Consider the following 15,095-nt stretch of genomic DNA (forward strand, 5'->3'; position numbering starts at 1 on the left):
TTGTCAGTTAAATGTCTGTTAAAGAACCAATATCAACAGATATTAAGCAGACAGTCTACTAATACTCAAATGGACCATCAAAATAAAGTATTACCTAATAATAATAATAATAATAATAATAATATTAATACATATTACAGTGTTTTCTGAAGGATCGTGTGATTCTGAAGATTGGAGTAATGAATCTGAAAATTCATGTTTAAATTCGCTGTAATAAATTAATTAATTAAATGATTACTTTTGAACAGTTATTAGTTAAAGTGCAATAACATTTTAGATTTTTACAATTTTTACTGTATTTTGATTTTAAAAATCCAGCCTTTGTGAGCAGGATAAGCTTATTTTAAAAATTGTACTGACCAGAAAGACCAGTATATGTTGACCAGTATATATGTTAATTTAATTTAATTTTATTTCATTTTAAGGTAGATTGGCAAAACATGGGATACACCATCGCCAGGTCACCCTAGTCAGTGCTGACTTTGACTTTGAATCCCAGGTTGCTGACCTTTTCTGATCCATCCCAATTACCACACTTCAAATTTATGCTTTTACCTCATGTCTCATGACATTGCTTTAAAATTGCTTTCAAAACACAATTTACTCTACAAATACAAAATAAAATAAAAAATAAATAAATAATTTTTACTTGAGCATATAATTTAAAAAATGTGTTTTGGGCTTTAATTACCATTTAAATACCACAATATGCCTAAATATTGTTGCTGACCATGTCTATCTCATATGTAGTATGGTACTGTATGGTACGGGTCACCTGTATCAGGCTTGCATTTCACTGCCAATGGTGCCCTTTTGATGTGCGTGGTGTGCTACAGAAAGTTTCAATCGATGTCATTCTCTCTTCTGGAATTGTCAAAGTAAAGCTGTTTGGGTCACTTCACACAAAACAGATGCTTTATGCACATACTGTAAACACTTGTGTATAAATGTTCATTATTAGCCTTTTTATGAACATGATTTGATTATAGCTGCAGATCAATGACAGTGTAAAATAGACTACTACAACGTCTGCTATTATATAAAATAAATAAAGATATGCAAAATATATATACACATACAGACCCTTACAGTCTCTGATATGTGACTAATTACAGATAAACTACTTACAGCATACATTCCTTCATTCATTTTCTTGTCGACTTAGTTCCTTTATTAATCCAGGGTCGCCACAGCGGAATGAACCGCCAACTTATCCAGCAGGTTTTTACGCAGCGGATGCCCTTCCAGACACAACCCATCTCTGGGAAACATCCACACACACATTCACACACACACTCATATACTACGGACAATTTAGCTTACCCAATTTCCCTGTACCGCATGTCTTTGGACTGGGGGGGGAGACCGGAGCACCCAGAGGGAGAACATGCACACTCCACACAGAAACGCCAACTAAGCCAAGCCTCAAACCAGCGACCCAGCAATCTTTTTGCTGTGAGGCGACAGCACTACCTACTTCACCACGGCTTCACCCATCACAGCATACATTTAGTCCTAATTTGAGTTCTGTGTCTTCTGTATCTTTAATTTTCACCAGAACATAACCTCTTGTTAATCAAAGTTTGTTTGAGCTCAGGTTAACCACGGATCATTATTATACGTATATATCATGACAATGTAATGTCTCGGCTGTGTATTTAAAAATGGCATTTGCTTTGTTTTTATTCTCCTCGCTTATGCATGCGATAGTGACATTTGTCTGTAAACTAATAGCGTTCAGCTGCGGGTCTAGCTCCGCCTTTTGGTATCCTATTGTTGTGCATGGTATCCTTTGGAAAAAGGTACTCAAAAAGTGGTACAATGCGGTTCACTTTTAGGTACTTTTTGACAGTAGAAAACAACATAAAAACGTACTGACCCATACTGTACCATACCACTTCAAGCAGGATAACACTCCATGCCACAAAGATCAAATCATATCAAGCTGGTTTCTTGAACATAATGAGCTCACTATACTCAAACAAACTCTAAAGTCTCATGATTTCAATCCAAAAGAGCAATTTTGAAACGTGCTAGAGCAGTAGATTTACATCATGGATGTTCGGCAGTCAAATCTGCAGCGATTTGTTTTAGGCCATCATGTCAGCATAAACCAAATCTCTGAGAAAGGTTTGCAGTGCCACTTCAGGACAAGAAATAATGAAATTCTGAAGGCAAAAGAAGGTCCAATCCAGTTCTAGCAAGGTACACCTTGGTTCAGCCTAAAAGAAAAGTGGCTGGTGAGTGTATAAGCCTCTTACAATAAAGCACAGTGCTAGTAGTTGGGCATTTATTCAGAGTAGCCAGTAACAGAAGGTGTGCAATTAAGGTCCTTGAGTCCTTGTTTTTTTTTTTCTCTCTCTCTCTTTTTTTTTTTTTTGAGGGCACTTTAGAAGAAGAAAATGTCCCCAAAGGGCTCATAGCTTTAAACAAGCTGCTCTAGACAGGTAGAAGGTCTTGTTTTTGGCTCCGTCTGCATGTGTGCGTTTGAATAGGGGAAGTAAATGGGCTTGAAACCCCACAGACTGCACCTGCTTCACAGTCTGTCTTTGCTCACATTATGACATCAAAGCACAGCCACCGCTATACTATCCAGCTATATCTCGCTCTTACTTTTCCTGGATAGGTCAGAATTTTCGGAACAGAGCCAAGGATAAGAGAAAGCCTTGTGTTTGTTATGGATGGAAGAGCATCTGACCGTGAACCGCTCACAATGTGGTGTTATAGAGAGTTGCACGCCTACAGCTTGTGTTTATTTCTGTTGAGGATGCTGACAGTTTTTTGAGAAGATTCTGAAGGAAATTTGATAAGTTTGTTGGCATTCCCAAACACAGACTCCCAAGGGCACCAACACACATACTGCCTTTCTCTTCCAAATTTAACTATGCCATCATTTTCCTGTCAGACTTCTGTTTCAGGTGGGAGGTTTTAAAATCTTCACACTTGAAGCAACATCTTTTACAGAGCTGTTCGTGAAAGTCAAATTAGCCCAATTTGAAGGCATTTGAAGAAGGAGAAAGAGACGTTACCATAAATAAGAAATGAACTAAAATCTTACGAGTTCTGACCAAAGAAAACAGAAATGATGTCTTTATTTTTCATTGTGTGAGAGCTTCGCTTCTTATCCAACTGCTGTCAACGCTTTCTCAGATCCACAGGAGATACATTCTTGTGCTTTGACTTCATGCTGTTTACTCCACTGCATTAAAGAGAGGCAAAAATAAATGTCACACACCTCTAAATCTGTGACAGAGCTTACCTGAAGGAGCAAAGTTTCCATTTGCTCAGCTCTTGGGAATTTTTTGGAATGAAAAATGAAGATGTGTTGCTGAGGTTTAATTTACAGGAAACATTAAGGAATATGCCGAGGCAGAGGTAAAAATATGAAGAAATTGGTATTTAAAATATCAGCTAACAACTGATAATTAACTGATATTAACTGCTAAGATTTGTCTGATAATTACAACTTTCATCATTTCATTTTAGTGTATGTCTTGCTTTTTATTAAAAAAAGATGAACATGCTTAATTATTTAGGCTAAAACTATTCTATTATGTGTCAAGAAATAATTTTAAATGCCTATACAGCTGTTGTTGTTGTTGTGAAAGTATTATTTGATTTCTGTGTTTAACATACTCTGGGCCCTATCATACACCTGGCGCAATAAGGTGCAAAATGTGTTTAGCACGATTTGTTGCTATTTTAAACCAGCGCAACCTAGGACGTGTGTTTGAATATAACTTATCGTTATTATTGTTAATTTCTTCGTTTGCTGAATTTAGAAATAATTTTTGAAACAAATCTTTGCACTTAACAAATTAAATTAAATATGTAGGCTAATGAATCTCTTCAGTGGAGTGTGTACAACCCCGTTTCCTCATCCACGAAAGTAAAGGAGTAAAGAGTAAAAGTAAAGTAAAGTGTAAGAGGCAGTATGGAGGAGGCTCATTATGTGTCCTTGTGCTCCAGTATTTGTTTAACTGATCTTTTACTAGTGCAGCGTTTAGTTTTTCCACTTTCAAAGTCTGCCATGTAAATAGCAAATGTGCTATGGTGTGATGCAACTGACCCTTAACGGTAATGGGAGATGAGACTCTGATTGGTTTAATGCATGTTATGCTCAAAACACACCCAAAACTCATTAAGAGAATAAGCACAACCCTGTTAGACCATGTGTTGCTGCACAAACCATATTGTTCCATCCTACAAAATAGCAAAAAAGTGGATTCGAACACCCCCCCCCCCTGCTTTTGCGCAATGTGTTTTAGACTTTGTGCCTAGATCGTTAAAATAGAGCTCACTCACTCTAACATTTATTTATTCTAAGTACATTTATTCTAATTTATTCTATCCACACTAATTTTACAAGATTTAAACTTACATTTAAACTTAATGACAATAATAATATTAATAATAATATTAATAATAATAACTTATTTTAATTCAATATAAAAAGTCAACATATATTTACATTTAAACTTGTCATTTTGCTTTTGTAATATATATTTATTTATTTTCATTTGTTTCTGTCAGATTGCAAATTATGTGACAAAACTACTTTGTTTGGAACTAATTCTGAGTAGTTTAGGAATTAACTCCTGCCAATGATTCACAATTACACATGAAAGTTTTGTTTGTTTGTTTGTTTGTTTGCTTGCTTTGGAAATGTTTACATGAAAGGAACATTTCATCCAATCCGTATCTCTACATAATATTAGGACCAGGATGTACACCCAAATGACTATCTCAAGATTATTACGTAAATAGTTTTTTCAAAATAGTAACCCACAGGTATAATTGTATTTGCTGTGAGAATAGAATACAACAATGAGTGTTACTTACATGTTCCTATTCTCTCTCTTTCCTCCTCCTGCTTCATCGCTGCCCTCTTCTATCTTCGCTGGAGTAGTGGATCACTTGGGCATTGAGTTCATGGGTAAGGAAAAGAAAGTGTTTTCTTATTGGCACAGTGATGAATCATGCTTGCAGAGTTTATACGAGCCGAGGCGGCTGTGTATCTGCTTTTGTGCAGTCGTGCTTCTCTTTTCATTGCATGTGTTTGAATGTGAACGTTCCTGTTATCTCTTTTGACTGTGCTCTGTATGTGGGCTAAAGTGTTGTTTTCCCTTCTTGACTCCTCACAACAAACTGTATGAAGAGACCCACGAGTCTTCACAAAATGCGTTTGCATTTATAGAGACGTACAATTTCAAGACTTCATTCATGTTTGACAAGACTAGAAGTTGCCTGAACAAGTCACTGTGCTGTTTACCAACGCATTGTGGTTTAGAGACTTGATTACTATATCAAATAACCACTCTGTGCACTCCATCTAGCGTAAGGTCAGAGATTAGGAATAAATTATAAATGCTCAAGTTTGAGATCAGAGGTGTCAGTTCACTGCTTTTCATTTGCTATGAATCTACTCTTTTCTCTCCACCAATCACGTGTCTGCGTTCCACAGCAGAATCCCAATGCTCTTTAGTCTCCTTGGAAACGGCATTGAAATGTTGAGAGGACAGTGGCAGGAGACAGTGAGGGGAAATTCATATTGTTGGCAGAGTTGAAGTCTTGATGTCTGTAAAACACATGTTTATCTATTAAAGGGGTCATGAACTAATAATGTTTGACACATAAAAGGTCATCGTACCTGTTTCAGAATATAATTAAAAAAGGCTGTTCATGACCTAAAACCTCATGTGTGTTGACTTAAAGTTTTGTTCTCTTGGTAATATACCAAATGTTGTGCTAAAGGTCATCACATAATTTATTGCTTATTTATTTATTACCTCATTATTAGGTAAAGTTTCATAAGAATTTAACGCATCACCATTTGGTGCCTCAGAGGGAGAATTGTCTATCAGTATTTTGATTATGGAGCTCAGTAGATTCCCAGAACTACTAATCGATGGGCGAATGAGGGTAACAGACAGATGGATTTTGTTCACGTTGATTTCCAATTTCCATTGCTGAGACCACCAGCACACCTCTTCCAGAAGATTCCTGATTGAGAGCAGCCAGCTCTTCACTTACTTTGATATCTGGATTTCGATTTTTTGTTGTTGTTGTTTTTTTTTTTTTTTCTTTGTCCAAGCAAACTCTGCAAGATAGATGCACTCACTTCTGTCAGCACACTTACAGACAAGCTGACATTTCGTCAGGTTAATAACTGAACTGGAGCTGTTGGTGAGCCTAACATATTTGACTACACCATGGGGTTGTTCAATTCTAGTTTCTGATTGGCTGATGAGCATTTAAAACTGTGCAATTGCTTTTTGCAAACTGCACAGCTAAAGTAGTTGCAGACAGGCTTTGCCTGCATTACAATCATTACGCTGAATGATCTCAGTTACTTTCAACACCAATAAAACAAAACTAAACAAAAAGCTTTGGATGGTAGGCATAAACCCTAGTCCTACAGACAAAAGCAGAAAAAAAAAAAACCTATCGTCTATCATCTATCTTGACCAGGAGTGCCAAAACTTTTTCTTATGAAGGGCCAAAAACCAAAGTTGATTGAGGCTAGTGTGCTGAAGGTAAAAATAGGTTGGGTAATTTTCCATGGGTAAACCTTGCTTATAAATATAAATATGGGTGAAGCAGTGGCGCAATAGGTAGCGCTGTCGCTTCACAGCAAGAAGGTCGCTGGGTCGCTGGTTCGAACCTCGGCTCAGTTTTCATTTCTGTGAGGAGTTTGCATGTTCTCCCTGCATTCGTGTGGGTTTCCTCCAGGTGCTCCGGTTTCCCCCACAGTCCAAAGACATGCTGCAGGTGATTTGGGTAGGCTAAATTGTCTGTAGTGTATGAGGGTGACAGGCTGGTCGGAATGTGTAAAAAAAAGTCGTTATCATATAGACAAGTCTAAATGGAGGACTTGTTCCAAAGAGCCGACCCCGCATGGTTATATATATTATAATGAACTTAATACAATAAAAACAAAACAATCTAATTTATAACAGAATTACACTAGTCGAGTGACAGTATTTACATTTTTAAAAATTCTGATTAATTTACAACATTTAATTGAAACATTTAATTTTAATTTGCTTTTTTGTAGCTCAGCAATAAAACAAAAAAGATTACGTCAAATTAGAAATGACGATCCCTGTGTTATAGTCATTCGCCCCATCCCCCACTCATACTCCCTAATACTCCCAAATGCGATGGTGGGCCAAATCAAAGGTTACAATGGGCAATCTTTGCCCCGCGGGCCCTAATTTGGGCATCTCTGATCTAGACAGATCTGTATGTCTGTCAGTCGGTCAGTTTGTCATCTGTCTGTCTATCTGTCATTGGTTAATTTTTAATTTGTTCATTTTTTTATTCATTTGTTGTACTTTTTTTCATTTGATTGTTCTTTCAATCATCCATTAATTTGTTCATTCTTTTATTCATTTGTTTGTTCTTTCATTAGTTTGTTCATTCATTTATTTCTTCATTTGCTAATTAGTTAAATCTGTCTGTTTGTCTCTCTGTCTATTTATATATCTATATAGTGTCCATTCATTTGTTCATTCAATTGTTTGTTTTGTCTATTTATTCATTTGTCTATCTATTCATTTGTCTATCTATCTATCTATCTATCTATCTATCTATCTATCTATCTATCTATCTATCTATCTATCTATCTATCTATCTATCTGTCTGTCTGTCTGTCTGTCTGTCTGTCTGTCTGTCTGTCTGTCTGTCTGTCTGTCTGTCTGTCTGTCTGTCTGTCTGTCTGTCTGTCTGTCTGTCTGTCTGTCTGTCTGTCTGTCTGTCTGTCTGTGTATATATCTTTCTATCCGTGAATCCACCTCAATTTATTTCAATTCAATTCAAAATTGTTTCATTGGCATGACTGTAAATGACACTATATTGCAAAAGCTTGAAACAGGAGGACAAATATAATATTACAATAAAATGTTAAAATAAAATAATAGAAACAACATATCATAATAATTTAAAGTTAAATAAACAATGTAAGAAAAAAAGTAAACATTTCAGAACATGCTATATAACATATAAACACACATAAAAACAAGGGGTCACTGTGGTAGACAGTAGTGTCTGTCTGTCTGTCTCGTTAATTTGGTCATGAGTTATTTATTCATTAGTTTGTTTGAATTCTTTCATTCATTTGTTCATTCTTTAATTAATAATTTCTATCTATCTATCTATCTATCTATCTATCTATCTATCTATCTATCTATCTATCTATCTATCTATCTATCTATCTATCTATCTATCTATCTATCTATCTATCTATCTATCTATCTATCTATCTATCTATCATCTATCTATCTATCTATCTATCTATCTATCTATCTATCTATCTATCTATCTATCTATATATCTGTCTGTCTGTCTGTCTGTCTGTCTTTCTGTCTGTCTGTGTAAGTTTTTATCTTTCCATCGGTGAATCCACCTCTTTATCTATCCAATTCGGAATAACTGAAAGTCAAAGGAGGCCTCCTACAGTCTTAGACGTCATGGGCACACGCAAATGAAAGCTGTAAGACCAGAAGACCACCTGAAGTGTGTCACTGGAGGCAGGTCCTAAGTGTTTTGATTCTGCCATCTGAGAAAAGAACATTGTGAAGGCTGAGACGGGCTTTCATGCCCTGCTTTATCTCACTCAGCTGCAGGACTCAGCGTGACAGCTTGTTTAAGCCTTCGTTTTAACATTTATTTTCTGTGTGATGGTTTGATAGTTGCCATGTGCACACTCAGAGCTCAAAATGATACCTGTGAAGACAGTGTCACTTCCTCTTAGCTGCAGTGGCATAGAGTGCACTACACTGATGCAAGAGAGTAGAGTGATTCCAGCAGACCTTTCAAGACGACATACCAAGCTCTGCTTTCTATTAAAGAAGTATAGAAAAACATGGATCCAGTAACAGTTTGAGGGGGAGTATTTTTTCCGTTCCGGAAGCAATTAAAACTGAGTGGAAATTTTAAGATTAGTTTTAGTTTGTTATTGTAGCAATTAGGCCATCAATTAAAAATTTATGCTTTATTAAAAACATATTTAAGTAAACAATACAGTAGATTTCTTGTAAAAGTTTTAAAAAGCAGTGCTTTTCTGAGTACAATCATGTCATTTAAAAAAAAAAAACTCTGGCAACTGTAAAATCGCAAGGTACTACACCTAACAACAAACTGGTACCAGAAGATTGAGTAGGTTTGACATAATTATAATATATAATAATAAATATTTTGATTTGTAAATTCAAAAATCAGCAACAAAAATAATTTACCTAGGAAACCAAGCCTTAATTTATACAAGCTTGAATTTTGGTACATTGTTGCACACAAACATGTGTGTGTGTGTGTGTGTGTGTGTGTGTGTGTGTGTGTGTGTGTGTGTGTGTGTGTGTGTGTGTGTGTGTGTGTGTGCGTATATATATATATATATATACATATATATATATATATATATATATATATATATATATATATATATATATATATATATATATATATATATATATATACTGTAGGTAACGCGGTGGAGCAGTAGGTAACGCTGTTGCCTCACAGCAAGAAGGTCGCTTGTTCGAGCCTCGGCTGGGTCAGTTGTTAGTTAATTTTAACTTAAATTACATTAACTAATGTTAACAGGCATGCAAACATCTTAACCATGCAACAGTAATAGCAGGAAAGCAGGAAAGACCAAATCACACAAAATTAGAGTCGGCTAAATATTGCTGCACCACACAACTTTGAGAAGCATTTAGAAGCATTTTTTGACACTGAGATGCAATATTAAATTTTACACTTTTGAAAAGAAATTGATATTAAAAAAGATATAAATTAAATGTCAAATATTTTTATTTTGTATATATTTGGTAAGTAAAACATTTTTCAGTGTTTATTAAACTCATTTGCTCATTGTTTGTTTTCTTTAAAGTCTTTAAATTGAATATTAAGCTCTGAAGGGCAAATACTTCATTTAATTTATGGGACATATAAATCAATAAATATAATTCCATAATTCATATAAAGCATAAAATGTAATCAATAATACCTTATTAATTAGATAACATTAACATCTGCACTTGAAAAAATATTTAGCACAACTCTGTATGTTTAATTTGAACAAGAAAAACTATTCATCCTAAAACATGAAATAAATGTTATTAAAAAAACATTTTACTTTTACAAATTTTACTTAACATGTTGTTCAAACACCAATTTACACATTTTTGATTGTATTTCTTGAAAAGTAATGCTTCAATGAATGATCTGCCAGCTAGAGCTAGATAATTGGAAACTGACTTTTCAGAATTTTAAGGTTCTATCTGCATTTACCGTGTTTTTTTTTTTTTTTTTTTTTTTTTTTACTCCAATTTGCAAATGTAAGAAAATTTTGATAATTTACATTTAGAGTACATTTAGGGTCTCTTTCACATTAATGTATGAAAGAGAACTGTTACACACATGTTGATTGATATATGAAATGCAAAAACTTTGAAGCTCAATATCTCAAAATCATTTAGAACGCAGATAGAACCTTACAATTTCAAGGTGACGAAATGCTATACTAGTATTGTTCATAATTAGTTTATGTTAGTAATGAAACCTTATAGTAAAGTGAGACCAATTTCACATAGTTAAAAATAAAGAAACAATTTATTTCAAATAGGCTGCAAATCACTGCGCCTTGTTTTCAAAATGTTTTTTAGAGATATAGTTCTAAATAAATATACAGTCAGTGACGATTTATTTGTTTGTATGATTTCCTCCCAGTCCATTCAGACTTCACTCCTTTCACTCTGACAGTCTAGACAGTTCTTTTTTGACATTGAAATCTCACTCTTGAGCGACAGGCAATGCAGTAGCATCTGTTTGCTGGCTTCCTATTTATCTTTACACATCACTACATATAGCCTAGCCAGTTTTTTGGGGTTTTCTGATGTGTCAGATCTGTGAGTAAACAGAAGCATTTTTCAGAAGTCACAGTTTGAGTAAGTTGAGGGCATGTTTGCGTGGTAGTGTGACCTAAGTGTGCACTTTATACAAAGCTATGCCCAGGCATGCAGGACCAGAAGTGCTAGGCCTGTACCAGTAACAGCTCTCAACTGATAACCATGATTGAACTGGTTAATGATTGAAAGAGCTGACATTTCAGTGGCGCTCCAAGCATTTCAAAGACACATCAAAGAGTTCAGCCCTCTGATGCACACACACACACACACACACACACACACACACATTCTGAACACTTAGAGTCTACCTGGAATAACTGTATTTTACTTTAGATTCCCATAACCTTCACAGTGAATAAAGGATTTCATTCTCACTGCATTTTTTACAGCAAATATATACACTGACAACCACTAAAAAAACACACACAAAGATAACAACAACAAAAAAAAAATGAGAACATAATAAATAATCAGGTTATTTTAGTGGAAAACTTGGTGTCTTATTACAAAAAAAAAAAATGCCACAATCAAGCATAAAATGTAAATCTTTGAATGTAAATGAACTAATTATTCTTTTTCAGAGCAAACATGCATTTCAATGCAAATGAGGATTATTATATAATGCCTGCTTTTTTCTGCCTAGCATAATTAACATTGCTCTGTAAACTTTGTGAATTATATTAAGAAGAGTCATTTATGAGAATTTTCTTGCAATCATGGCAACAGTAATTCATAAAATTATGGAGAAAATTAGGCATGATCCAGACGTGTGATTACTGTAGTTGAATAATTGAATAGAAGTTGTAGTCTGGTGCATCTTCAATAATATACTGTAGAAAGTGGAGAACTGCACAACATAAACAGCACCCAGCTGATTTGAATAATTCCTTTCATGAAAAGGGTGCCAAAACACTGTAAACAGCCCATGCAAATCAATGATCAAATTAGCATTCTTAAAACATTACCCCAATTGACACAGGAGTTAACAGTATTTGCAGATTATACGTCTGTATACATTAAGTGACTGAACTGCAACTTGGTTTCTTAATTAAGCAGATAGCATACAGAAAGTATAGATCTTATATTTTGTGATCTTGTCCATATTTTTTCCTATGGAAACTACAGTGAAAGAAAAATATCACCATGATTGCCTATTAGCTAATAAATGAATTATAAGTAAATCAATTGATTTGTCTCACATGACATCATCTTTCAACAAAGTGTATTTACAAATGTATTTACATAAGCTAGAGTTCTTGCTAAAAAGAGGAAGGTGTACTTAATTTCTCTCTTTTTTTAAGTAAAGTTCATGTATGCAATTGAGTAATTTTAAGCTTACTTTGCAATAATCTGCTTTAAAATTTTTATCTATACATTTTTTCATATTTCCCAAATGATGTTTAACAGAGCAAGGAGATTTACACAGTATGTCTGATAATATTTTTTTTTTTCTGGAGAAAGTCTAGTAAATCCATTTTAAGGTCAAAATTATTAGCCCCTTTAGGCATTTTTTTTTTTGCAATTGTTTACAGAACAAACCATCATTTTACAATAACTTATCTTGTTACCCTAACCTGCCTAGTTACCCTAGTTAAGCCTTTAAATATCACTTTAAACTGTATAGAAGTGTCTTTAAAAATATCAAGTCAAATATGATGTAATCTGACTTCTACTGTTTACTACATGTTGAGACATACTTTATACATGTGTATTGCAAACATGAAATTGTATATCATGTAATTTGAATATATTTCCATATATCACATCTCTACAAATATGGGTTGTTTTCTGTGTAACAGAGTGTACAATTTTAGGTGTAAATAGGTTGTTCAGAAACTTGTAATATGTATATATGTAAAAGCACAGGTAATAACAGCAGGCTCTGAATGAAAGAGGAGAGAAATTAACATAACACCCCACTTTCTCAGGCCGTCACTCTTTTCTGTTTGAGAGGATCAATGATACATAGAAGGGCATGAGGTAATGTGTAGAAGAATGTGCTGATACTTCCCACCTCCTCTTATCTCTCCTCTGCCCTTTTTTCAGCTTTTTCTATGCCAGAGTTTCCAGTCACTTTAATTATGTGATGGCAGACATATAATGGCATGGGTGTAATAAGTCAATTTGTGAAGCATGATGATGAATAAATGATGAAAGCAAGAGAAGAAATCAAATGACGCATGATTAGTTTCACAAGGTTTTGCACTTGAATTTATTGATCTTTTCTGTGAGCTAGTGAACTTATATGAACCTGTGAACCTTTGGATAATCTTTTGTATCTATATTAGCAGAGAAGGTATAAGGGGGAGGAGAAGGACAACCCATATGAATGAGAAATCGATTTGGTGGGTGTAAAAAGTGAAGGTCCCACAATGCATTGGTTTACTAGAATGAACTAAAAGTACAACCTCAAAAATAATACCTATACATACAGTTGAAGTAAGAATTATTAGCCCCACTTTGATTTAATATTATTATTATTATTATTATTATTATTATGTGACATCAAATGATGTTTAACAGAGCAAGGAAATTTTCACAGTATGTCTGATAATATTTCGGTTTCCGGAGAAAGTTTTATTTGTTTTATTTGGCTTCAATAAAAGCAGTTTAAATAAAAAAATTAAAAAATAGGGTCAAAATTATTAGCCCCTTTAAACTATATTTTTTTCGAAAGTCTACAGAACAAACCATTGTTATAAAATAAATTGCCCTAATCTGCCTAGTTAACCTAAATAACCCAGTTAACCCTTTACATGTCACTTTAAGCTGTGTGGAAGTGTCTTGAAAAAATATATAGTCAAATATTATTTAGTCATCATAGCAAAGATAAAATAAATCAGTTATTAGAAATGAGCTATTATGTTTAGAAATGTGTTGAAAAAAAATCTTCTCTTAGTTAAACAGAAATTGGGGAAAAAATAAACAGGGGGGCTAATAATTCTGACTGCAACTGTATGTTAATTAAAACATTAAGCTAAATAAAAACTGTTTAATGAGAAATGACAGATGAGAAATGTTCACCTTTATCAGTGTCCACTTCGGTTTTCACCTAAAAATACTTTATAATTAAAAAAAAAAAAAAAAAAAAAATATATATATATATATATATATATATATATATATATATATATATATATATATATATATATATATAAATTCATTGAAATAATTGAATAAATTATAATAACCTCTGTCTTTAAATAAACTCACCCACATATTTTCATTTTATTCAGTTTCAATATTCTGAACCAAGAACTATTTCAAATTTTTCATTTAGGTAAGCTTGATGTACTAAAACAACTTAAATAATAATATAAAGTAGTAGTAATAATAATAATAATAATAATAACAATAATATTTTTTTCTAATTAAAAAGCTTACAGGCACCTATGATGAAAATCATATTGTTGAACAGAACTGTGTGTAAGTAGTGTGTCCACAATTGTATTGGGAGTGGTATAAAGACAAAATTCTGAGGTTAAAACTGGACCCAAATCCCAGTGATTTTGAGGCCCATGAAGTGCAGTTTTCCCCGCTTATCAAATTGATTGGCAGGGGCCATGTTTTTATAAAAAAAAACTTCTATAAACATGTCCACGGAAATTTTTTTCAACTAGGATTAAAATGTGTTCCAACTCTCTGTGATTTCTGCAAATGACTTTTGTGTATGACTCATCATTTCAGAAAGACTTGAAGAAACTCCACCACAAATACATGGAATAAACTTACTTGGTACTTTTGACTAATGAGCTGTATTTTAACTTCATCTGTGACTGTCTCTATCACAGACTGTTGTTTATCTGCTGTAACGCATGAGAAGCAGACATACATGTGGTAGCAGTGGGCAGATAGAAGCAGCTTATTTGCGTTTAAAGTCACAGGCTACTGTACACTGTACTCAGACATCAAAATGGGTATATTTTAGAGGCTATAATAAATTATCTGATGTGTATTTTGAGCTGAAACTTTACAGATACATTCGACACACAAGGCTTATCTTACCTCATGTAAATGGGGTAAAATAGGTTCCCTTTTAAATGTATTTTAATAAATTAATAAAGAAATGGTATTGATAATAAAACAGTGTACAAAAAAAATTATTCTATCATTTAAAAAGTACATTATAAAAATTTATTTGCAGAAATTTCACCCTTTTTTATTCATTATTAAAGTAAAGAATCA

General features: G+C 33.7%; 1 protein-coding gene across 5 annotated transcripts in view; it reads left to right on the forward strand.

The window, feature by feature from the left end:
• The window catches only part of nrg3a (neuregulin 3a), a 600,385-nt gene that overhangs the window by 545,833 nt on the left and 39,457 nt on the right, over positions 1-15,095 (forward strand). For 3 of the 5 annotated variants that reach the window (XM_087279167.1, XM_087279164.1, XM_087279166.1), the window contains one exon: positions 4,910-4,936. The exons of the other annotated variants lie outside the window; for them this stretch is intronic. In XM_087279167.1, coding sequence (XP_087135293.1) covers positions 4,910-4,936 — 27 coding nt within the window. The remainder of the gene's footprint in view (positions 1-4,909; positions 4,937-15,095) is intronic. 5 annotated transcript variants of the gene reach the window in all.

The sequence above is a fragment of the Danio rerio genome, chromosome 13 (genome assembly GCF_052040795.2).
Source record: "Danio rerio strain M-AB ecotype USA chromosome 13, GRCz13ab, whole genome shotgun sequence".
Taxonomy (NCBI): domain Eukaryota; kingdom Metazoa; phylum Chordata; class Actinopteri; order Cypriniformes; family Danionidae; genus Danio; species Danio rerio.